Source organism: Vulpes vulpes, chromosome 2, assembly GCF_048418805.1.
Source record: "Vulpes vulpes isolate BD-2025 chromosome 2, VulVul3, whole genome shotgun sequence".
NCBI classification, from domain to species: Eukaryota; Metazoa; Chordata; class Mammalia; order Carnivora; family Canidae; genus Vulpes; species Vulpes vulpes.
The window spans coordinates 88,675,760-88,696,763 of record NC_132781.1 but is presented as its reverse complement, the minus strand read 5'-3'; the positions used below and the strand labels follow the sequence as shown (position 1 = coordinate 88,696,763).

The 21,004-nt window shown below is 36.4% G+C and overlaps 1 protein-coding gene across 4 annotated transcripts in view; it reads right to left on the bottom strand.

Moving 5' to 3' along the window:
* Window positions 1–21,004, bottom strand: part of CUL2 (cullin 2) — a 102,495-nt gene that overhangs the window by 66,470 nt on the left and 15,021 nt on the right. For 2 of the 4 annotated variants that reach the window (XM_026000835.2, XM_026000834.2), the window contains exons 2-4: window positions 16,682–16,749; window positions 12,641–12,781; window positions 2,091–2,193 (exon numbers count right to left, since the gene is read on the bottom strand). In XM_026000835.2, coding sequence (XP_025856620.1) covers window positions 2,091–2,193; window positions 12,641–12,759 — 222 coding nt within the window. In that variant the 5' untranslated portion in view covers window positions 12,760–12,781; window positions 16,682–16,749. The remainder of the gene's footprint in view (window positions 1–2,090; window positions 2,194–12,640; window positions 12,782–16,681; window positions 16,750–21,004) is intronic. The other 2 variants (XM_026000833.2, XM_026000832.2) reach the window with 1 other exon arrangement.

The following is a 21,004-nucleotide window of genomic DNA, read 5'->3' as shown; positions in this document are numbered from 1 at the left end:
TATGTTCTAAATTATCTAAAATAGCGATGCAATACTTTAGTAATTAAAAAAGTTCCCTCCCCGAATCAAATAAAATTTTCTTCTCACAGGGAAACTGCTTCAAATCTGTTGGCTATGTTAATAATTTACTTTGTCATCAACACACCATTTTTAAATGCAATTATACCAATGTTAATTTCCTAGTTTTGATAATTGTACCACTGTTATGCATGATGTTAACTTAAATAAGCTAATAAAAAGGATATAGGAATTATTTATTATTTTTGCAACTTTTCTGAAAGTCTGAAAGTATTTCAAAATAAAACATTTTAAAAAATATGACCCATGCTAACATATACAACTGCAAAATTTATAAGTGACTTACACAGGTTAACAACTATAGTATAACCAAAGTTCACTACATTAACACAGCAGAACTTTAAAAGTAACTTATTAAACATTATAAGAACAATTTAAAGTACCTGTTATCAAAACTGCTTTCGTGAGCTGACAAATACATGTATTAGAACACTAAAATGTTATCTGTCATGTATAATAAAAAGAGCATTTCCCTCAAAAGTTTTAAAAGGGAAACATCACAAGACCAATCGTGCTCTGGGGTTTCACCACTTTATTTCCTTTTTTTCTTTTTAAAGATTGTATTTATTCATTCATTCATTCATTCATTCATTCATTCATGAGAGACAGAGAGAGAGAGAGAGGCAGAGACACAGGCAGAGGGAGAAGCAGGCTCCATGCAGGGAGCCTGATGTGGGACTCGATCCCAGGTCTCCAGGATCAGGCCCCGGGCCAAAGTCGGCACTAAACCGCTGAGCCACCTGGGCTGCCCAGTTATCACCACTTTTAAACGTATCTGCACCTAGCCACATCCAGAGTTAGGCACAGTGTTATATAGTGTCATTGTATCTCCACTTTATTTATTTCAATTTAATTAATTAAGTACTGTGTATGATTAGTTTCAGGGGTAGAATTTAGTGATTCATCAGTTGCATATAACACTTAGTGCTCATTACATCAAGTGCCCTCCTTAATGCCCATCACCCAGTTACCCTATGCCCCATCCCCTCCCTTCCAGCAACCCTGTTTCTTTCATATAGTTAAGAGTCTTTTCCCTCCCTTCATTCCATATATGAGTGAAATCATAACTGTCCTTCTAACTTATTTTGCTTAGCATAGTACCCTCATTTTAAAGAGAAAGAAACTTAAATTTCAATCCATAACTCAGTTGCCCATGGTCACACAGCTAATGAAAGGTTAAGTCAAGTTTCTAGCCCAGATAATAAGTGATCTCTTCCAGTTCCTGATCAGAAGTCTAAAACAAGCTCAGAAATACTGTCTATAGCAACCTATTGCAAATTCTTTGTTCACACACAGATCAACTGCGTGATGTTGCCCTTCTACATATGGCATACTAACTAATAAAGTAAGTAGTCACAGGGACAGTTTCTATCATGCTTTTTAATTTACCATTTCCCTATTTCATTTGAGGTTTTTGTTAAGACTTTATGTAGGGTATGAAGAGGCAGCTAGAAGGTTGAAAATAATTGAGAGATTTACCAAGAGATGGGAAGCAAGAGTAAGAGAAAACATGGTTCTAGTAAACACCATCCAGAGGACATAGATTTTAAAGTTGAACAGGGGATCCCTGGGTGGCTCAGCGGTTTTGTGCCTGCCTTTGGCCCAGGGCGCGATCCTGGAGTCCCGGGATCGAGTCCCGCGTCGGGCTCCCGGCATGGAGCCTGCTTCTCCCTCTGCCTGTGTCTCTGCCTCTCTCTCTCTCTATGTCTATCATAAATAAATAAAAATAAATATTTAAAAAAAATAAAGTTGAACAAACCTTGATCTGAAATCCTACTCTTTCAGTTACTAGTTATATGATACTGAATAACTGATTTCCCTCAGAGAATCTAACAACATAATGTTTAACTCGTAAACCTTAAATATATATATAAAATCAGAAAAATGCTATTTAGGAAACAAAGCAAATAACCTTAACCTGCACTGGAAAACATTAAACTAGTTTACTGCTTATATAAGTTAAATAACTACCCCGCTACGAACATTTTTACCATGTATGTATCACTTCTTACCTTGTGCAAATGCCGAACGTGATTTTCCAAAAAAATTTTAGTTTCTGTATAAAGTCTTTCTCCAAGGGGTTCAGGATAGGCCACACATAAAGCATAGATATCTCTAGTTAAATTGTTAAGGTTTTCATATTCTTTGAAGATACTATTTAAAATAAGATTTAACTCAGGTTTGCTATTAAAAAAATGAAAAATCATTTCAGACAATTTAAGATTATACTGCTATAGAAAAAATAAAATAGCCAGCTTACTTTAAAAATTACTGCTACTCATTTAATCATTCAACAAATATTTCTTGAGAATTATTAAAAAGGAAAATGGTTCTTCTCAAAGAGCTTAAAATTCAGAGTGACATTCTGGTAAATCAAGTTACCCAGAAACCTACAAAATAAGGTTTATCTAAGAATGGACATAAGTATAACATCAACAAAGGGCCATGGAATATCCCAGCAGATATGTCTAAGCAACTCTGAGAAACAAAACATTACTCTTTTGACACATTTTTTCACATCATAGTACTCGTCAGAACATCCTACAACCTACACACTATCCTTCAATATTTATTCCATTAGAAGAATTATAGCATCAATAGTAATACCAATTAATCAATTAAGTTCTTGAATACTAACTAAGTACGCTGCTAGGTATCACAAGTGGTAGAAATGCTATAGCAGACAGTTCTTAATCAGGAGACAGTGGAAATAAGTGCTCCATAAACTGCATCACTGACCAGATGTTGAAGATGAAGCATTCATGAAGCAATCTGAGAACAACCTAATTAAAGATGCAGACAAAAACTAAAATACGGCTGATTATTTGTGATGGAATCAAGTATGTAATATACGTATTATACTTTTATTTATATTACAAATATAGTCAATATACTTATCAGAAAATATTCCAAAATTAAAATTTGTGCTTAAAATACAGAGGTGGGGGGTTACCTGGCTGGCTGAGTTGGAAAAGCACGTGACTCTTGATCTCAGGGTTGTGACTTCAAGCCCCATGTTGGGTGTAGACATTACAAGTAAAACAATAATAGACTTAAAAAATTTTTTAAACCAAACTTTTATTACAAAACAAATATGGGACACCTGGTGGTTCAGTCAGTCAATTGTTTGCCTTCAGCTCAAGTCATGATCCCAGGGTCCTGGGGTCAAACCCCACACACACACAAAAAAACCCGCCCACATCAGGCTCAGTGGGGAGCTTGTTTCTCCCTCTCTCTCTCACTCTCAAATAAATAGAATCTTTAAGAAAAAAAATATAGAGAGGTACGATGCAGGCAGGTTTTTCCTCTTCTGTATCTCTGTAACATTTTATATTCTTCTTCTTCCATAGGACTTATTTTTATACAATAGAAATGATTTATACCTTTGCCATCCAAACTAGCCTGTTCTTAATCATTTCTGTATTCCCAGCTCCAAGGTATAATTCCTGGCACATAATAGGCACTTATTAAACACTTGGTGATGGAAGGATGGTAGGGAATCAGTATCACATGCTCTATTTACCTAGTGTCCTTACTCCATACACCAGAAAGACAAGTAGCCCTCTCCATACGAGGTCACTGATGGACATATTTCAGTCAAACTTTCCCAGGTTTCATCTAAATCCTTGTATTTGTTTTTTAATTATACTTAGTAAATAATAAAATATATTCATGCATATATGTGAACATTCAATACACTACTGTGCTACATATAAACAAAAAATTTTCTTTGCTGTGTAATAAAACAGAGAAGCAAAATATCCATATAATGTAATATTACTGTGCCAGGTTTTTGTTTTTTAAAGATTTTATTTATTATTTGACACAGCATTGGGGGAGGGCATGCAGAGAGAGAGGGAGAAGCAGACTTCCTGTTGAGCAGGGAACCCAACACAGGTTCCATCCTAGGGCCATGAGATCATGACCTGAGCCAAAGGCAGATGCTTAATCAACTCAGCTGCCCAGGCACCTCTGTGCCATGTTTTTTCATAGAAAAAAAATATACAGTAAGAAACAAACTATTAGGATAACTTTGAATCACTTGAGATTTAATAATGAAACTTTATAAAATAGAAGATTATGTAAAATAGCACATATGAACTATTCAACGGTAATAAAAAATATTAACCTATATTACAAAGAAAATAGACATTTTAACATACATCATCTAAGAAAGAATTAGAAATTTATCTGGACACAAATTCTATAGAGAATTAATAATAGGTTGGGGAGAGAAGAAGCAAGGTATGAATGCAGAAGAAAGGCGCTCTAAAATATTAGAGTTCTGGAATCCAGCTTGGAGGTGTCAGCTATATATTCCTTAATGGAAAAAAAAAAGTTCTAGTTCACATTATTTTAAATCTCTAAGAATTCTGTTTTATCATAGAGATTTATATTCAATCTTAATTATTCATCACAATCTTATCCTAGTAAAAACAGATATAAAAATGTTGTTAGAATTAAATGTATTACAAGTGAGGAGAGTAGTTACCCTAGTGGTTGAGTTTGTGGGGTGCTTCTGGGATGCTAGGAGCACTATTTATTGGGACACGGGTATGTTCATGTTATGAAAATTTACCTATATGGTTTTTTAAAGATTTCAGTTATTTATTCATGAGAGATACACAGAGAGGCAGAGACATAGACGTAGGGAGAAGGAGGCTCCATGCAGGAGCCAGATGCGGGACTCGATCCCGGAACTCCCAGACCACATCCTGAACTGAAGGCAGATGCTCAACCACTGAGCCACCCAGGCGTCCCAATTTACCTATATGTTAATGTGTCGGTGTGCACACTATATTTAAATTTAAATTTTGTTTTTTAATAAAGACTAAATTTAGCCAGGATCTACATAAAAATTTTTGGCAAAGGTGTGATGCATTAAAGATCTTTGAGTTCTGCATACCTACATCAAGAATTTTCATCCATTATATTTGCTCTACCTTTTTAAATACTTATTTCTACAATACACAACTTGATACTGAAAAATTAACATGATTCAATACCGTAAGTTCAGCATGATATGCTAATTAGGTTCCCAAATGTTCTTTATCACCAAAATTAATGTTTTGTGGTCATAATACATCCACTGCGGGGCAGCCCCGGTGGTGCAGTGGTTTAGCGCCGCCTGCAGCCTAGGGCGTGATCCTGGAAACCCTGGATTGAGTCCCATGTCAGGCTCCCTGCATGGTGCCTGCTTCTCCCTCTGCCTGTGTCTCTGCCTCTCTCTGTGTGTGTGTCTCTATGAATAAACAAATAAATAATCTTAAATATATATATATATATATATATATATATATATATATATATCCACTGCATGTACATGTAAATAAAACTGGCTAAAAGGACTCTCATACCACAGGATTTACCATCTTTCCCCTTAGGGAAAAAGGATCTGTGCAGGGCAGAGAATATAGGAAGATTTTCCCATTGCAATCCTTATACAGGATTTATATACTGTTTGACATCCTCAGTGAGAACGTACTCGTGTGTTTCTTTTTAATGGAGTCTACCTTAATAAATCTTTTAATTTTTTAACTTGTCATAGTTTGGGGTCTCAGTTAATCACTGTATAATGTCACTTAACTGTCTAAAAGATACTCCTAAATATATTATTTTTCTCTAACCTATTCAAATATCTAACCATCCTGGAAATATTTAGGCCTTAGGAAGAGCACCCAACCCTCTACCACTCAATTATGATTTAGTTATAGACAAGGCATTTCAAAAAAAAAGGGGGGGGGAATAACTGGAGAAGGCCAGTTTTAGATTTAAACACTCTCTTCTCCAAAGTCAACTTTTCCTCTTAAGTTACTCTTCAGGGAGCCAGGATATGAAAATTCCTCTATTATGACTTTTCCACTTACAAATTCTCACAGTCAAAAAACAAAGCTATTCCAGAGCAAAAGTTCTGAACTGTCACAACCAAAAGACAGTGCTGGCCAGCAGCAAAATCACTTATTTTGGTTCATTTTCTCTACTAAAGATGCTACCTATGCTTATGTTTAATTCTGAATTATAACACTATTAATTTTATCATGTAGTGGGTCCAGAACAATGAGTTCTACAATGGGGATGAAAATAAAGATGATCCACAGCAACAAGACACACACCAGCAACCATTTTCTAAGAAAGAAAATTCCCCACTTGGAAAGGAAGAGTAACACAGTATTATTATTATTATTATTATTATTATTATTATTATTATTATTGGGGGATCCTGACCCTGGGCTGCAGGATCCATCTTCCTTTCTTGTCCCCCTCTTTCTCCACTTTTGCTCTCTAGTCTTCTGTCTGGGCTCTCACCTTCCCCTCCACCATCCTAGGCCCTTATCCCAGGCCCCTATCCGGTGTGTTCTGACCCAGCTGAGGGCCACTGCATATTACTCTCATTAGAAGAGAAAAAGAGGGGCACCTGGCTGGCTCGGTTGGTGGAGTACGAGACTCTTGATCTCAAGGTTGTGCGATCAAGCCCCATGCTGGGTGTAGAGATTACCTAAAAGTAAAATCCTTAAGACAAACTGAGAAAAAGGAAAAAAAAGAAGCAAAGACAGAAAACCAAGCCATGGGAAAAGAAGTACACATTGTATGTTTATGGGTTCTCATGAGGAAGGTACAGCTTATAGGAGATTTGTATGGATGTGCTTTTAAGTTACATATATAACATAAGCAGGAAACAAATTTTAAACAGTGCTGATAAGTAAAAAAAAAAAAAACAAAAAACAAACAAACAGGAAAGGTTATCTTAAACTTGAAAATGGTACAATGACCCAACAAAGTATCAACGATAAAAAATAAAGATCTTTATTGACATTTCTGAAGAGAAAGAATAAACACACAACATGTAAAAGATGCAATATCTATGAAATCATCAACTAGCAAGGATATAAAATTATTTGTTAAATGGAAAAACTTTAAAGTCGATAGCTACAGAATGACAATAATTGAGTATTTGCCTGATTTAATTTGGAATAGAGTGAAAATGTTACTGATGCATCAAGCAAAGAAAACTACAGTTAAAACCTTTTCCAATCCGTACAATCTAAGAAAGAATGATGGGCTACTAATAAGTACAGGTACCAAGGTTAGTAAGAAGTTCTCCTAAAATCAGTGAGGATCGTCAGGGATGCCGATTACCTACTTCAGTATTTTTCAATGTAGTAAAAACTGGTCTATGTTTGAAAAGATGCCTGACAAAAAATATAGTAGAAGTGAGGACAATGGTTATGCCTGGTTTTAAAATCTGGTTTTCCTATCTGGGAGAAATACATTCATGAAAGGTAAACTAGATTTCCCCCCAATCACTCTGGTCTTACAAAAAACCATTTAGAATCTAACTTGCCCTTAAGTAGGTTAGCTTCAATATTAGACTGCAGGACTTGGCAACTGTCCTAATAGCTACCAAAGGCAGAAAAACCATGAATAAAAGTAAATCAAACCAGCCAACGAACTCCAACCCAGAAAAAACAACAGTAAATCTAGACCAACATATAGCCTTACTATAGGAAAGCACTTGATGGACATCCTCAGTAAAGGGTAAATCCCAAGCCACCCTAAGCTTTTGTTAGGAAGTATTATTACTTGTGTCAGGCAGAATTCTAAAAATGAGCCTCTTAAGATTTTCCACCCTAATGCCTAGGAATGTCACTTTACACGGCAAAAGGGATTCAGAGCAAGAATCAGAATTATGATTACTAATCAGCTGACCCCAATAGAGTATCCTGGACTTTCCAGGTGGGCCTAATCCAATCAAATGGGCCTCTTAAAAGCAGATCCCCATCTGCTCTTAGCCCTCTGTGGCTAATTGCAGAAGAGGAAGTCTGACACAGCGCAGAAGAGACTGGCCATGCCACTGCTGGCACTGAAAATGGAACAGAGTCCTAGGCAAAAACTGAGGTGTGACAAAAAGTCTCGGAGAGCAGTTCACGGCCAACAGACAGCAAGTAAATGGAGATTTCAGACCTGTGACTGCAATGAACTGAATCCTCCCAAGTAAAAGCAATGAGCTTTGAAGAACCTGAGCAGAGAACCCAGCCACACCACAGACCTCTCATCCAAAGAACTGTGAGATAATAAAAGGATATTTAAGTCACTAAATCCGTGGTAATTTGTTATGCATAAAAAAACTGATGTCTTTTACTTACAGTACCTATCAACCAGAATGCCTTGCCATTGTATTTGGATGCCGTACATTTATGAAGGATGAGTGTTAAGAACCCTGCTTATCAACACAATAAGAGAACTAGCTAAATATTAATGTTATTTATTTCATATGTACAGTATGCTCAACGACATTTAGTTGACAGTAGCTATTCAGTCACTAAATATTTGCTAAATATCGACACATACCAGATACTGGGAATATAGCAATGAACAAAATGGGTAAGAAAATCCCTGCCCTTATGGAGTTTGTATTTAATAAAAAATGTTGTGGACAAGGGTTCCAAAAATTCTGTACTTCTAGATGTTAAACATTTCAACTGAGAGACCAAGCTTCCCTAATGCCCACTACCAGAGTATAGGGAGACTTGACAATTTATTTTAGCATTCTATCCTACAATATCAGTAAGTCATCTTATCCCATCAGTAAGCCATGTCATTCTCAACTGTAAAATGGGGCTAGTAATACATATTTTACAATGTCACTGGTAACAAATTAATCACATACATGATGTTGAAAAAAATTATGACACAGAAATATATACACAGCATGATTCTACTTATATAAAGCCCCAAACACAGAACCAGTGATTGTTAGGGCTGTATACATAAGCAGTTATATGGAAACAGTAGATGCAAAGGTCACAATAGTAGTTCCTCCAATGTAAAGGAGGGGCTTGTGAACTGAGACGGATATGTCACGTGGGGAGGGCTGGTGGATCCAGGCTGTGTTCTAGTTCTCCACCTGTGAAGTGATTATGCAGGTGTCTGCTTCATAATTATTTGTCCAATCTCACATGTACATCTTACGAACTTTTCCACCTAAGTATCCATTAACCCTTGAACAACGCAGGAGTGAGGGGTGCCAAACCCCCAACAGAAGAAAATCCACTATAACTTTGGACTCTTCCACATCTGAACTACTAATAGCCAACTGCTGACTTTACCTTATCTGAAACAGAGTTGATTAACATATATGTATTAGATACTGCATTTACAACAAAGTAAGAGAGAGAAAAGACAATCTTATTAAAATTTTCAAGATGAGAAAATACATTTATAGTATGGTATTTATTTATTTAAAAAGGGGGGAAGCATCTGGGTGGCTCTGGCTCTTCATTTCAGCTCAGGTCATGATCTCATGGGTCCTGAGACTGAGCCCTATGTCAGGCTCCACACTTAGTGGGGAGTCTGCTGGAGATTCTCTCTACTTTCCTCTGCCTCTGTTCCTCCCCTTCCCAGCTCTCTCACTAAATCTCTAAAATAGATCATCCTCCTCCCCAAAAAACACATATTAAGTGAATACAAGAAGTTCAAACCTGTGCTGTTCAAGGGTCAACCACATTACATTTCACACACTCCAAAAAAATGCTTTATAAAAGATCAATTAATATCATATATGGTGATACACAATTTGGGGGAGGTTTTTCATTTCCAAAAGATTAAAGTTTTATAGCCTCTGAAATCTCCACCTAAGATATCTGGGGGTCAGAAGTCAACTTCATATTCTTGGGCAAAATAATATAGGGAAAAGGATTTTACTTCAGAACAATTAGTAACACAGTCCTTCATTTTCCAAAATAAAATTTAAAGTAAGAAATTCCATTCTTAATTTTGTTTTTACAGATATTCTTTATTTTAAAGGGAGGAGAAGAAAATTCATGAACAGGTCCATGAACATGGACCATCTTAGATGAAGTAAACAACAAACATCTTAGAAGTAACAGTGACTGGGGCAGTCCCAGGTGGCTCAGCGGTTTAGCGCCTCCTTCGGCCCAAGGCCTGATCCTGGAGACCCGGGATCGAGTCCCATGTCGGGCTCCCTGCATGGAGCCTGCTTCTCCCTCTGCCTGTGTCTCTGCCTCTCTGTCTCTCTGTTTCTCATGAATAAATAAATGAAATCTTTAAAAAAAAAAAAAAGTAACAGTGACTGAAGCAACACCTTCCAGGGAAGTCAGGTATTTCTACGACCACCTCCTTCTTTTTCTGTTCATATTTTAGTTGAAATAGCTTTAAAACTACCTATGTACTTGTCTAGCAAAACCTCATTAACACCCAGTAGCCTTTAATACTTCTTCCATTTTATTAAGATTCCTACACAATAAAAGATTCCTATGCAAAAACAATCCACGATGTTCCATTAAAAATTAGGCTATTTTAACAGTAAGCTCTTCAAAGGCAGAATCCATATTAATTATCCTCTAGAGGGGACTCCTGGGTGGCTCAGCGGTTTAGCACCTGCCTTCGGCACAGGGCATGATCCTGGAGTCCCAGGATCGAGTCCTACATCAGGATCCCGCATGGACTCTGCTTCTCCCTCTGCCTGTGTCTCTGCCTCTCCCTCTCTGTGTCTCTCATGAATAAATAAATAAATAATTTTTAAAAATTATCCTCTAGATACACTGCCAAGTATAGGAAGTTAGATGTTAGAAAAATCATAGTCAAGTCTGTGCTCCTTCGATTACTACCTGCATGATCTCTGAATATCCATTTCCTCCTCTTTATTTAAATAAAGACAATTATATCTGCCCCATCAATCTGATAGGCTTTCTCTGAGGGTCCAAATAATATAAAAAATATAAAACAAACCTATGAAGGATTCCAGAAACATAACCATCATGTTATTTATCTTTAGTACCTAGGACATAGGTCACCTAACATGTTTCTTAACAACTGCAATTTTAATGAATGAGATGGTTTGCTGCTGATCTAAAAGAACTTCACTGTCCTTGCATCAACATTCACCTTAATATAAGAATTGAATTAGGCATTGGGAACAAGTTGAGTCAGTGTTATAAAATCCAAGCTTTTCTACAGAGCATATGCCCACACAATGAGGGCAGTGATTCTTTACACCCAGAAGACTGCTAGAGGGCAGCACAGTGTTCGGGAAAACTGTATCTCCATACACATTTTGGTTAATACCTTCTCATCTCAATTTCCCTTTCTGGAGAAAGAATCTCTGGTTCCTACAGTATCCACCCATCCTCAAGGCTTACGGCAAGGCCCTGGGGCATTGCCGTGCCATCTGCACCCAGAGACACCCAGGCCTCAACCCTACCCGCCCCCTTCCTTTACCCTGAGATAGGACATGTGTGGTGTTTCCTGTGGTAAGACTGAGGCAGTTCAGAAGTCAGCCAGTAAATATGTTCCAACGTACCTACATTGTCCATGCCCACCCAGCCTTAGTCCCTGGCAGACAATGGATAGAGTTGGTGAAACTGCCATCTACAGCTTTGCCCCAGGTACCTGTGGCCAGTGGTTCCTAGAGACCTCTGTAATTTCCCAAATACTAAGAACTGAAGTATTTTAGTATTTTGGTGGTTTTATTCTTGGTGCCAGAGTTTATACCCTGAATGCTGGGGTTGCACAGTGTTTTTTACATATAAGTAATATATATAATATACATATATATTATACATATATATTATATAATATACATATATATTATATTGCTGCCATGTAGGAATGCAGGACACTGGGGTTCAGATGGTTCTAGAAAAACCACAAATTTGTATTTTCATATAAAATTGCTATTTCAAAATATAGACAACTCAGTGAAAAAACGTATTTCTAGGGACACCTGGGTGGCTCAGCAGTTGAGCATCTGCCTTTGGGCCAGGGCGTAATCCTGGGGATCGAGTCCCACACCAGACTCCCTGCATGGAGCCTGCTTCTCTCTCTGCCTGTGTGTATCTCTGCCTCTCTCTCTGGGTCTCTCATGAATAAATAAATAAAATCTTAAAAACAAAAACAAAACAAAACAAAAAACGTATTTCTAGCCGCCAAGTCATTAAACTTGCCATTCACTCTCTACCTAGCTCTACCTAGAACATTCTTCCCCCAGATATCTGTATGACTTGCTCCCTTGCTTTGGCCCAGTCTCTGTTCAAATATCACCATCTTCCTCAGAAAGGCCTTACATGACCATCCCATCTAAAAGAGCTGCATACATAACATACTCCAACCATTCTCCATGCCCTTACCCTGCTTTATTTTTCCCCACAGAGTTTATCACTACTTGTTAGTAGAAGCACTGGCATTAGATTTTTTTTAAAACCTGTTTGTCTGTTTCCCTTTAGCAGAATGAAGGCAAAGTTAGTTTTATTTACAACTATATTCCCAAAGCCTCCAGTAGTACCTGACATATACATGAGAATTTTTTACATGAAAGGTTCTCAGACTGTTGACTGACACATACAGGTGATAAACTTGGAAATGTAAACAATGTATGTGAAAGTAGTCACACTGGAATTCTCTTCTATTTATATAGATATAAACCTGTTCTCACTTTCCAACAAGTTTATCAATGTTAGAACATTTGCCAATGTTTGGTAATACAGTCATTGATACAGTATCACTTTCAATACAAGAACATTTATCAATGCCACAGAAAGGATACGAGAAGCGATCATTCCATGTTGCTCTTTCGACGTATTCCAACATGACAACAGCTTTGATTGTCGTTAAAAGTTTGTTCCATGTCTCATCAAAATCTACTACTCTTGGTTTCAAAGACATTGTGCAAGTTTAGTGTTGAAATCTGTTGATTAAAAACAATAATAATGTTAGCATGAATTCTACAAACAAGTTACTTGTTTTTAAAGCAACATATAATGCAACAGCATGACAGACAAAAGGGGTGAACAGAACCTGGCACATAGTAAAAACACAATAAATACTGGCCACTATCTTTTCATAACTATCCAGACAAGGAATTACATATTTACATTCATTACAAACTCTAGGAAGTGGAAAGCTTTTACTACAAATTACTTATAGATCAAGGGCATTGTTCCCATGATTTAGAAGCCTCACTTAATGTGCTGAAGGAAAAATGCTGGGAACCCATTAGCCAAAAAGCCAACTCCCATCATAAGAAACATGCGAGAGATATTTAATAAAAAGGTTTGGGCTCCAAATCTGTACATACTCCTTAAACTGGGGAATGAGGTAGCTAGCATATGGGGGAATATGAGAAGACACAAGAAAATGAAAAGGTTTATCTTCCCACATTAGTTTAGGTAAACAATTAAGAAAAATTTACATTTCTATCAAAACAAAGGAGTTGTAGAATGCAAAATCCACATGAACTTAAAGATAATAAATTTATAGATTCCAAAGATAATCAGGGTTGCAGCAGAGAGCTTAGGCTCTCTTAGATCTTAGATTCTGAGTATCCAGTCCCACTTCCCTTAATGAAAGTACGGCTCTAGGATGAAACCTCTGGTTCTGGTGACTTTGACCAGCCTAGAAGAGAGCTAAAAGTTTGCCTAGCAGACAAGCTATATTCTAGAAGTTCGCTGGTTTCTGAAACAAAGGGTCCTTAGGGTAGAGAAACTTGGCTTAAGTGCTAGATTCCAAATGCTTCTCTATATCATATCAGAAAAACAGAATTAAAAGAGAACTCTTTTAAAGTTAAATTTAATTGCAGAAGACTAAAAAAAAAAAATTTAATTGCAGAAGGGAATACTTTTCTGACAGGTGTTTTAATATCCTCTCCAAAGTTTTCTATAATTACTGGAACTGTGAACCCCAAGCTAGCCTGTAGGCAAGGCCAAATAAGGAGGAAATTCCATCTCTTGTCTCCTACTATGTAGAAAACAGAAGACTGTACGAAAACAATGGGGAGAAGGCGAAGATGCATACAGTAAAAAAGGAGACAAGAGGAGGAAAGTGGGTATACACTCTCAGCCACGAACTGGAGGTGGCCCTATGCCCTTCCAACATTTCTGTCTTGAGCAAAAAAGAACTCAGGGAGTCCAAGGAAAAGAAAGAAAAGAAAAGGAATCAGAGAGAAGCCAAACAAAATCCAAGGGCACGTGGCACACTGAATCAACAGTCTTTCCTCAATACACTAGAGACTAACCACTGGGCTTTATTTAAACTTCCAGTATTAACTAGAATGGATGAGCAGTAATCTGTGAGAGTGAGTGTGTCTGTGCATGTGTCTCTGTGTTAGGAATGTGGGAAGGGGACAAACAGAAGGAGGGAGAACCTAAAGCTCTAACTCTACATCACCGAATTAACCTTAACTCCTTTTCCTTATTTACCACATCCTATCCAACTGTCTTCCTGAGTATTTCTTAAGTTCATCCATTTCTATAATATTCATATAGTACTCACTATAATCCAAGCATTCTTGGATTATTCTAAGTGCTTTATATAAACTTATTTAATTCTCAGAACTATCTGATTAGGTGGATCCAACTACTCTCTCCGTTTTCCATATAAGAAAACTGAGTCCTAGGATGATTAAGGAACCTGTTTAAGGTCACAGTACTGTTTAACGGTGGCATCAGAAGAATTCCAACCTGTGCTGGATTCCATGTTCTTAATTGCTATATGCAACTATACTGCCTTACTAGTATCTTTGGTGATTATTAAACACTTGCCAGGCACCATTCTAGCCTCCAAAGATACATTAGTCAATAAAAAAAATTCGTGACCTTCGAGGTTAAAATCTCACAACTGGCACTCAAAGGCAAAAATAACCTACTTAAACCAAAAAATCGACCATGTTACTCTTGTACCTCAAGCGTTTGATACTTCCCACTACAGAGAGCAGGAAGTTTAAGCTCACTGACAACACGGCATCCTGAGCTTCTATGATTTGACCTTATACTAATGCACCTCTCCAGCTTCCTCTTCTCATGGGACTCCCACCCTTTACATCTTAATCCAGTAACTTTTTCTCTGCTCAGAGGTCATTGAATTCAACAGGGTGATTCATATACCCAGTCTTTACTCTTTTTTGTTTTCTCTATCTAAAATTCTTCTTTCTCTTCCTCCCTCTTTCTACCCATTTATCAACTCCTACTGATATTATAGCCTTAGTCTAGTATATCTGTCTTTAAAAAACTTTCCAGGGCCTACTTAAACCAGGTGAGGTGCCCTATTTTATACAGCACATGAAAATTCTATACTTACCACTATTAGAGCATTAGCCAACCTGAACTGTAATTATCTGAGTGTTTCTTGAGGATAAGGCTTATTTTGTAACTATATACCAAAAAGTTGTCAATGCTTCCTTCACAATAGTATTCTGCCCTTATAAAAATGGTATTACGTCTACTGCTTGTAAATTATTTTAATGGCTACATAGATTGCCTTTTAGCTTTATTCAAGTTTTGACAGAATCACAGTGACACCGACTTCTTTGCTGAGACCAACAGGTTTAAGGTAGAGTGGGTATATGTGCAGTGATAACCCATTTTCAGATGGATAGAAAATATGGAAGGTGAGAAAAATAGTAGCCTAATGAAACATAAGAGAAATTAATGAAACAATATCTGAAAGTATGCTGATATTGTCTCCTAAATTCTGTTTGCATAATATAAAGCTCATATAACTAAAAAATTTAAGTTCTTTCATCTTATTTAAATTGTTTACATAGTAATTTACTCATGAGGAATTTATGTAAGAATGATACAGAACAAATAAACAGAACTACATTTCCCAAGCTGTCCGATAACTCATAAAAATAAATGAGTCTTCTTCATCCCTGTGGTTTTATTAGGGACCACATTATGGTCCTATGTCTGACATCCTGCCAAGACCTTATCTATCCTCACTTGGATTATGTCCCACTTAGTATCCTCAAAGTTACCACATTACTACCTTAGCTTTTTCTGAGTTCCCACTCAGGTAATGTTAGAGTTTTTAACACTTAGGCAGTATACAGGTACTGAGTGTTATGAACCCTAAAAACAAATCACAGGCTCTAAATACAAAAATACAGGGATGCCAGGTTGGCTCAGCAGTTAAGCATCTGCCCTCAGGGCGTGATCCTGGAGTCCTGGGATCGAGTCCCATATTGGGCTTCCTGCATGGAGCCTGCTTCTCCCTCTGCCTATGTCTCTGCCTTTCTTTTTCTTTGTGTCTCTCATGAACAAATAAATAAAATCTTTAAAATAAACAAATAAAGTTACCAAAAAAATTCGAGTCACTACATTTCCAAATAACATTACATCAATATTAAATATAATATCTATGAAATTTTCATTACATTTGAAAACAACTTATAGACTAGATTTTTCTCAGAGGACCATTTCTAAATATGTACAATTATCAATAGTACATTAAATAATTACAAAAGTAATTTACATAGAGTTTTCATATAAGAAATTCCACTCCTACATATACACCCAAGAGAAAACATGGCCACACAAAAACTTGAACACAAATGTTCATAGCAACATTATTCATAAAGGCCAAAAAGCAGAAATTAACTCAAGTGTCTATCAACAGATAAATGGATGAATAAAATGCAGTATATATCCACACAATGAATTATTATTCCGCAATATAAGAGAATGAAGTACTGATAGATGTTACAAAATGGATAAATCTCAAAAACACACTAAGTGAACGAAGTTGCTCAAAAAAAGGTCATCTGAGTGCCTTCTATACTATACATGTTATATATTCAAGCATTACTAACCTTCAACCTGCAAGTCAGCAAAATCCAGACTGTAGAAAACTACTGGATAATCAGATTTCCTCAATAAACTATGCACGCATGTAAGAGAAAAAAGAAAAAGAGAGACAGAGAGAGAGACATACAGGGGGAATTTAAGATAGACTAAAAGCACATTAATCAATTACAATATGACCTTGTTCGGATGCAAGATTTAAGGTCTTCTATATTAAGTTATGATAACCCTGGAACCTTGAACAATGTTGGGATTTTTGATGACCTTAAATAAGTAATTTTTATACTTTTTAAAATGATAATTACAAAATGAGGGTTTTTTTTTTAAATGAGAATCCTTATCTATTAGGGTTATATTCCAAAATATTTATGAATGTAATAAAATGCTAAGATATGCTTCAAAATTAATAGCTTGTTTATGAAATAGTAATTGTGTAGGATGAGTGACAAGTACATGTGGGTTTATTATACTATTCATTTTTTTGTATACATTTACAATTTTCCAAAGGAAAAGGGTAAAAATCCTTCTCTTCATCATCATTAATAGTTTCATAAACATGGGATGGCGGAAGTACATAAAAGAAATAAGAAAACTTAAAAAAGAAAAAGATATTAATCTAAGAGATCCAATATGCAAACAATATGCATCCTAAGAAAATCAGAAGAAGAGGTAATTATAAAAAAAAAAATGCCCTACAACTGAAGAACGTGAGTTTTCAAATTAAAAAGTCTACACAATACCCAGAATATTTGATTTTAAAAATAAATAGCAGGCACCTCTTTTTGACATATTAAAACACTGAGGATAAAGAAAAGATTCCAAAGTTTTCAGAAAAGAAGAACAGGTTACAGCAAACCCTAAGTTGGAAAGTTTTTCTTTTTTATGTATATTTACACTGGAAGCTGAAAGGTAATATAAAAGCTATGCCTTCAAAATTTTCAGGGAAAATGACTAACCACCTAGAATTCTCTATCAAGAGTGATATCAACTAACTTCCCAAGCAGCCTTTTTTCACAGGAAAATAGAAGGTATATTCCATCAGGAGAGAATGAAACAAAGACTTGGGATCCCAGAAACAGAGGGATCTAACAAAACAGTAACAGGAATTTTTCAGAATAGGTATGCAGGGTTTAAAAACAATCTGTCGAGATAAGACACAGAAGACAGAGCTATCCAGGGGAGTTATCCCCAAGAAAATGGGAAAGGAAGAACTAATAGACTGTTTTCAGGTGTCAACAAACTTTTCTTGTAAAGGAATAAATACTTTAGGCTTTGAGAGCCATTCTGTCTGTTACAACTAATTCAATTCTGTCACTGCAGCACAAAAGCAGCCACAGACAAGAAGTAAATGAATGAGCATGGTTGTGTTCCAATAAAACTTTATTTACAAAAAAACAAGGAGAGGGAAGGATTTGGCCTGTGGGCCATATTCTTGCCTGGACTCCCCCAGTACATGGTATGTTTGGACAATGCAAGGAGTTAGCAGCTCTGGTGGAGAACTGGGGGATAATTTAGGTAGATTACATTAAAAACCAAGCAAAAGGGCAGCCCAGTGGCTCAGCAATTTAGCACCACCTTCAGCCCAGGGTGTGATCCTGGAAACCCGGGATCGAGTCCCAGTCCCATGTCAGACTCCCTGCATGGAGCCTGCTTCTCCCTCTGCCTGTGTCTCTGCCTCTCTCTCTCTCTCTCTCTCTCTCTCTCCCATGAATAAATAAATAAATAAAATCTTTAAGAACCAAGCAAAAGATTAAGCAAATATTTCCTGGTTATGACACAAAAAGCCTGAATCCTATAAGAAAAAAGTGATTAAAAATTGGTCTTCATCAAAGTTAATAACTTCTGGTCCTAGAACAATGCTGACAAGAAAATAATAAACATACAGTAAAGGTAGTGGATTACTGCTTATACAGCTAATTATAAAGGTTAAAAAGAAGCAGCAAAACTAACTATGATAATTAGTTAAGCAATATACAGAATAAAATAAAACATGACTTCAAAAACTTAATTTGTGGGGAGTAAAAATGTAGAACTTTAGAACACACTCAATCTTAAGTTGTTATCAACGTAAAACAGTTACAAATATAAATTGTTATATGTAAGTCTCCTGCTAACCAAAAGCAAAACAAAAGATATACAAAGATATAGAAAAAGGAATTTAAGCATACCAGTAAAGAAAGTCATCAAACCACAAAGCAAAGAAAGAAAGGAACAAAGAGGAGTACAAAACAGCGAGAGAATGAACAAAATGGCAGTAAAGGCATCCCTATCAATTCCTTTAGACGTAAATGGACACAACTCTCCAATCAAAACACAGAGTGAGGGATCCCTGGGTGGCACAGCGGTTTGGCGCCTGCCTTTGGCCCAGGGCACGATCCTGGAGTCCCGGGATCGAATCCCACATCGGGCTCCTGGTGCATGGAGCCTGCTTCTCCCTCTGCCTGTGTCTCTGCCTCTCTCTCTCTGTGATTATCATAAATAAATTTAAAAAAAAAAAAGAGTGACAAAATGGATTTTAGAACAAGACCTATCAAAAAATAAATAAGTAAATAAACAAACAAATAAATAAATAAAAACAAGACCCATCTATATGTTACCTACAAGAGACTCACTTCAGATGTAAGGATAAATACAGAGTGAAGGTGAAGGGATGGAAGATACTCCATGCAAATGGAAACAAAAAGAAAGCAGGGAAAGCTAAACTTATATTAGACAAAATCAATAAGGAAACATCAACCTTGGGCAGCCCCAGTGGCGCAGCAGTTTGGCGCCGCCTGCAGCCCAGGGTGTGATCCTGAAGACCCGGGATCTAGTCCCACATCAGGCTCCCTGCATGGAGCCTGCTTCACTCTCTGCCTATGTCTCTGTCTCTTTCTCTGTCTCTCTCATGAATAAATAAAATCTTTAAAAAAAAAAAGGAAACATCAACCTTAAACATGTTACGGCAGATGGAATTAACAGATATATGTAAAACATTCCATCCAAAAGCAACAGAACACATTCTTTTCCGGCGTACATGGGCCATTCCCCAACACAGATCATATATTAGGTGAAAAAATTAATCTTAATAAATTTAAGAAGACAAATCCTATTAAGCATCATCTCTGACCACAATGGCATAAAACTAGAAATCAACTGTGTGAAGAAAACTGGAAAATTCACAAATATGTGGAGATTTAACAACACGCTACTGTACAGAGTTAAAGAAGAAACCAAAAGAGAAATAAAAAAAGACTAAAAGGAATTGAAAATGCAAATACACCATACCAAAACTTGTTGGAGTAAAAACAACTTTAAGATGGAATTCTGTAGCAATAAATGCCAACACCAAGCAACAAGAAAAACCTCAAATAAATACTAGCTTCACACCTCAAGCAAATATGAAAAAAGGTGCAAAAGAAGCCCAAAGTTAGTGGAAGGGAGGAAAGAGCAAAGATCAGTGTGGAAATAAGTGAAATAAAGACTAAAAAGATAATAGAAAAGATCAATGAAACCTTTAGCTAGACTCACCAATAAGAAAAAACTCAAAATTAGAAATGAAAGGGAAAACATTGTAATGGATACCATGGAAATACAAAGGATCACTAAGAAAGGACTATGAATAAATAATATGCAAACAAATTTGACAATGTATAAAAATATGGATAAATTCCTAGAAACATACAACCTACCAAAACTGAATCATGAAAAAATGGAAAAACCAAACTGATTACTACTAGTGAAGTTGCATCAGTAATCAAAAACCTCCCAGCAAACAAATGTCCAGGACCAAACACCTTCACTGGTAAATTCCACTAAGCATTCAAATAATTAATACCAATTGTTCTCAAACTCTTCCAAACTCATTTTACGTGGCCAGTATTACCCTGAGACCAAAATGAGACAAGGATGTCATAAGAACAGAAAATTATAGGCTGATATCCCTGATGAACACAGATCCAGAAATCCTCAACAAAATACTAGTAAAACAAATTCAACAATACATTTTAAGAATCATACACCAAGATCAAGTGGTATTTATTCCAGAGATACAAGGACAGTTCAACATCTTCAACACAATCAATGTGTTAGGCCACACTAACAAAATTAAGGATAAAAATCATATGATTGTCTAAATGCAGAAAAAGCATTTGACAAAATTGAACATCCATTTACGATAAAAAGTGAGTATAAAGGGAGTATACTCCAATACAATAAAAGCCATATATTACAAGTCAATAGGTAACATCATATTCAACAGTGAAAAGCTGAAAGCTTTTTAAGACAAGGATACCAACTCTCACCACGTTTATTCAACATACTACTGAAAATCCTAACCAGAGCAATTAGAC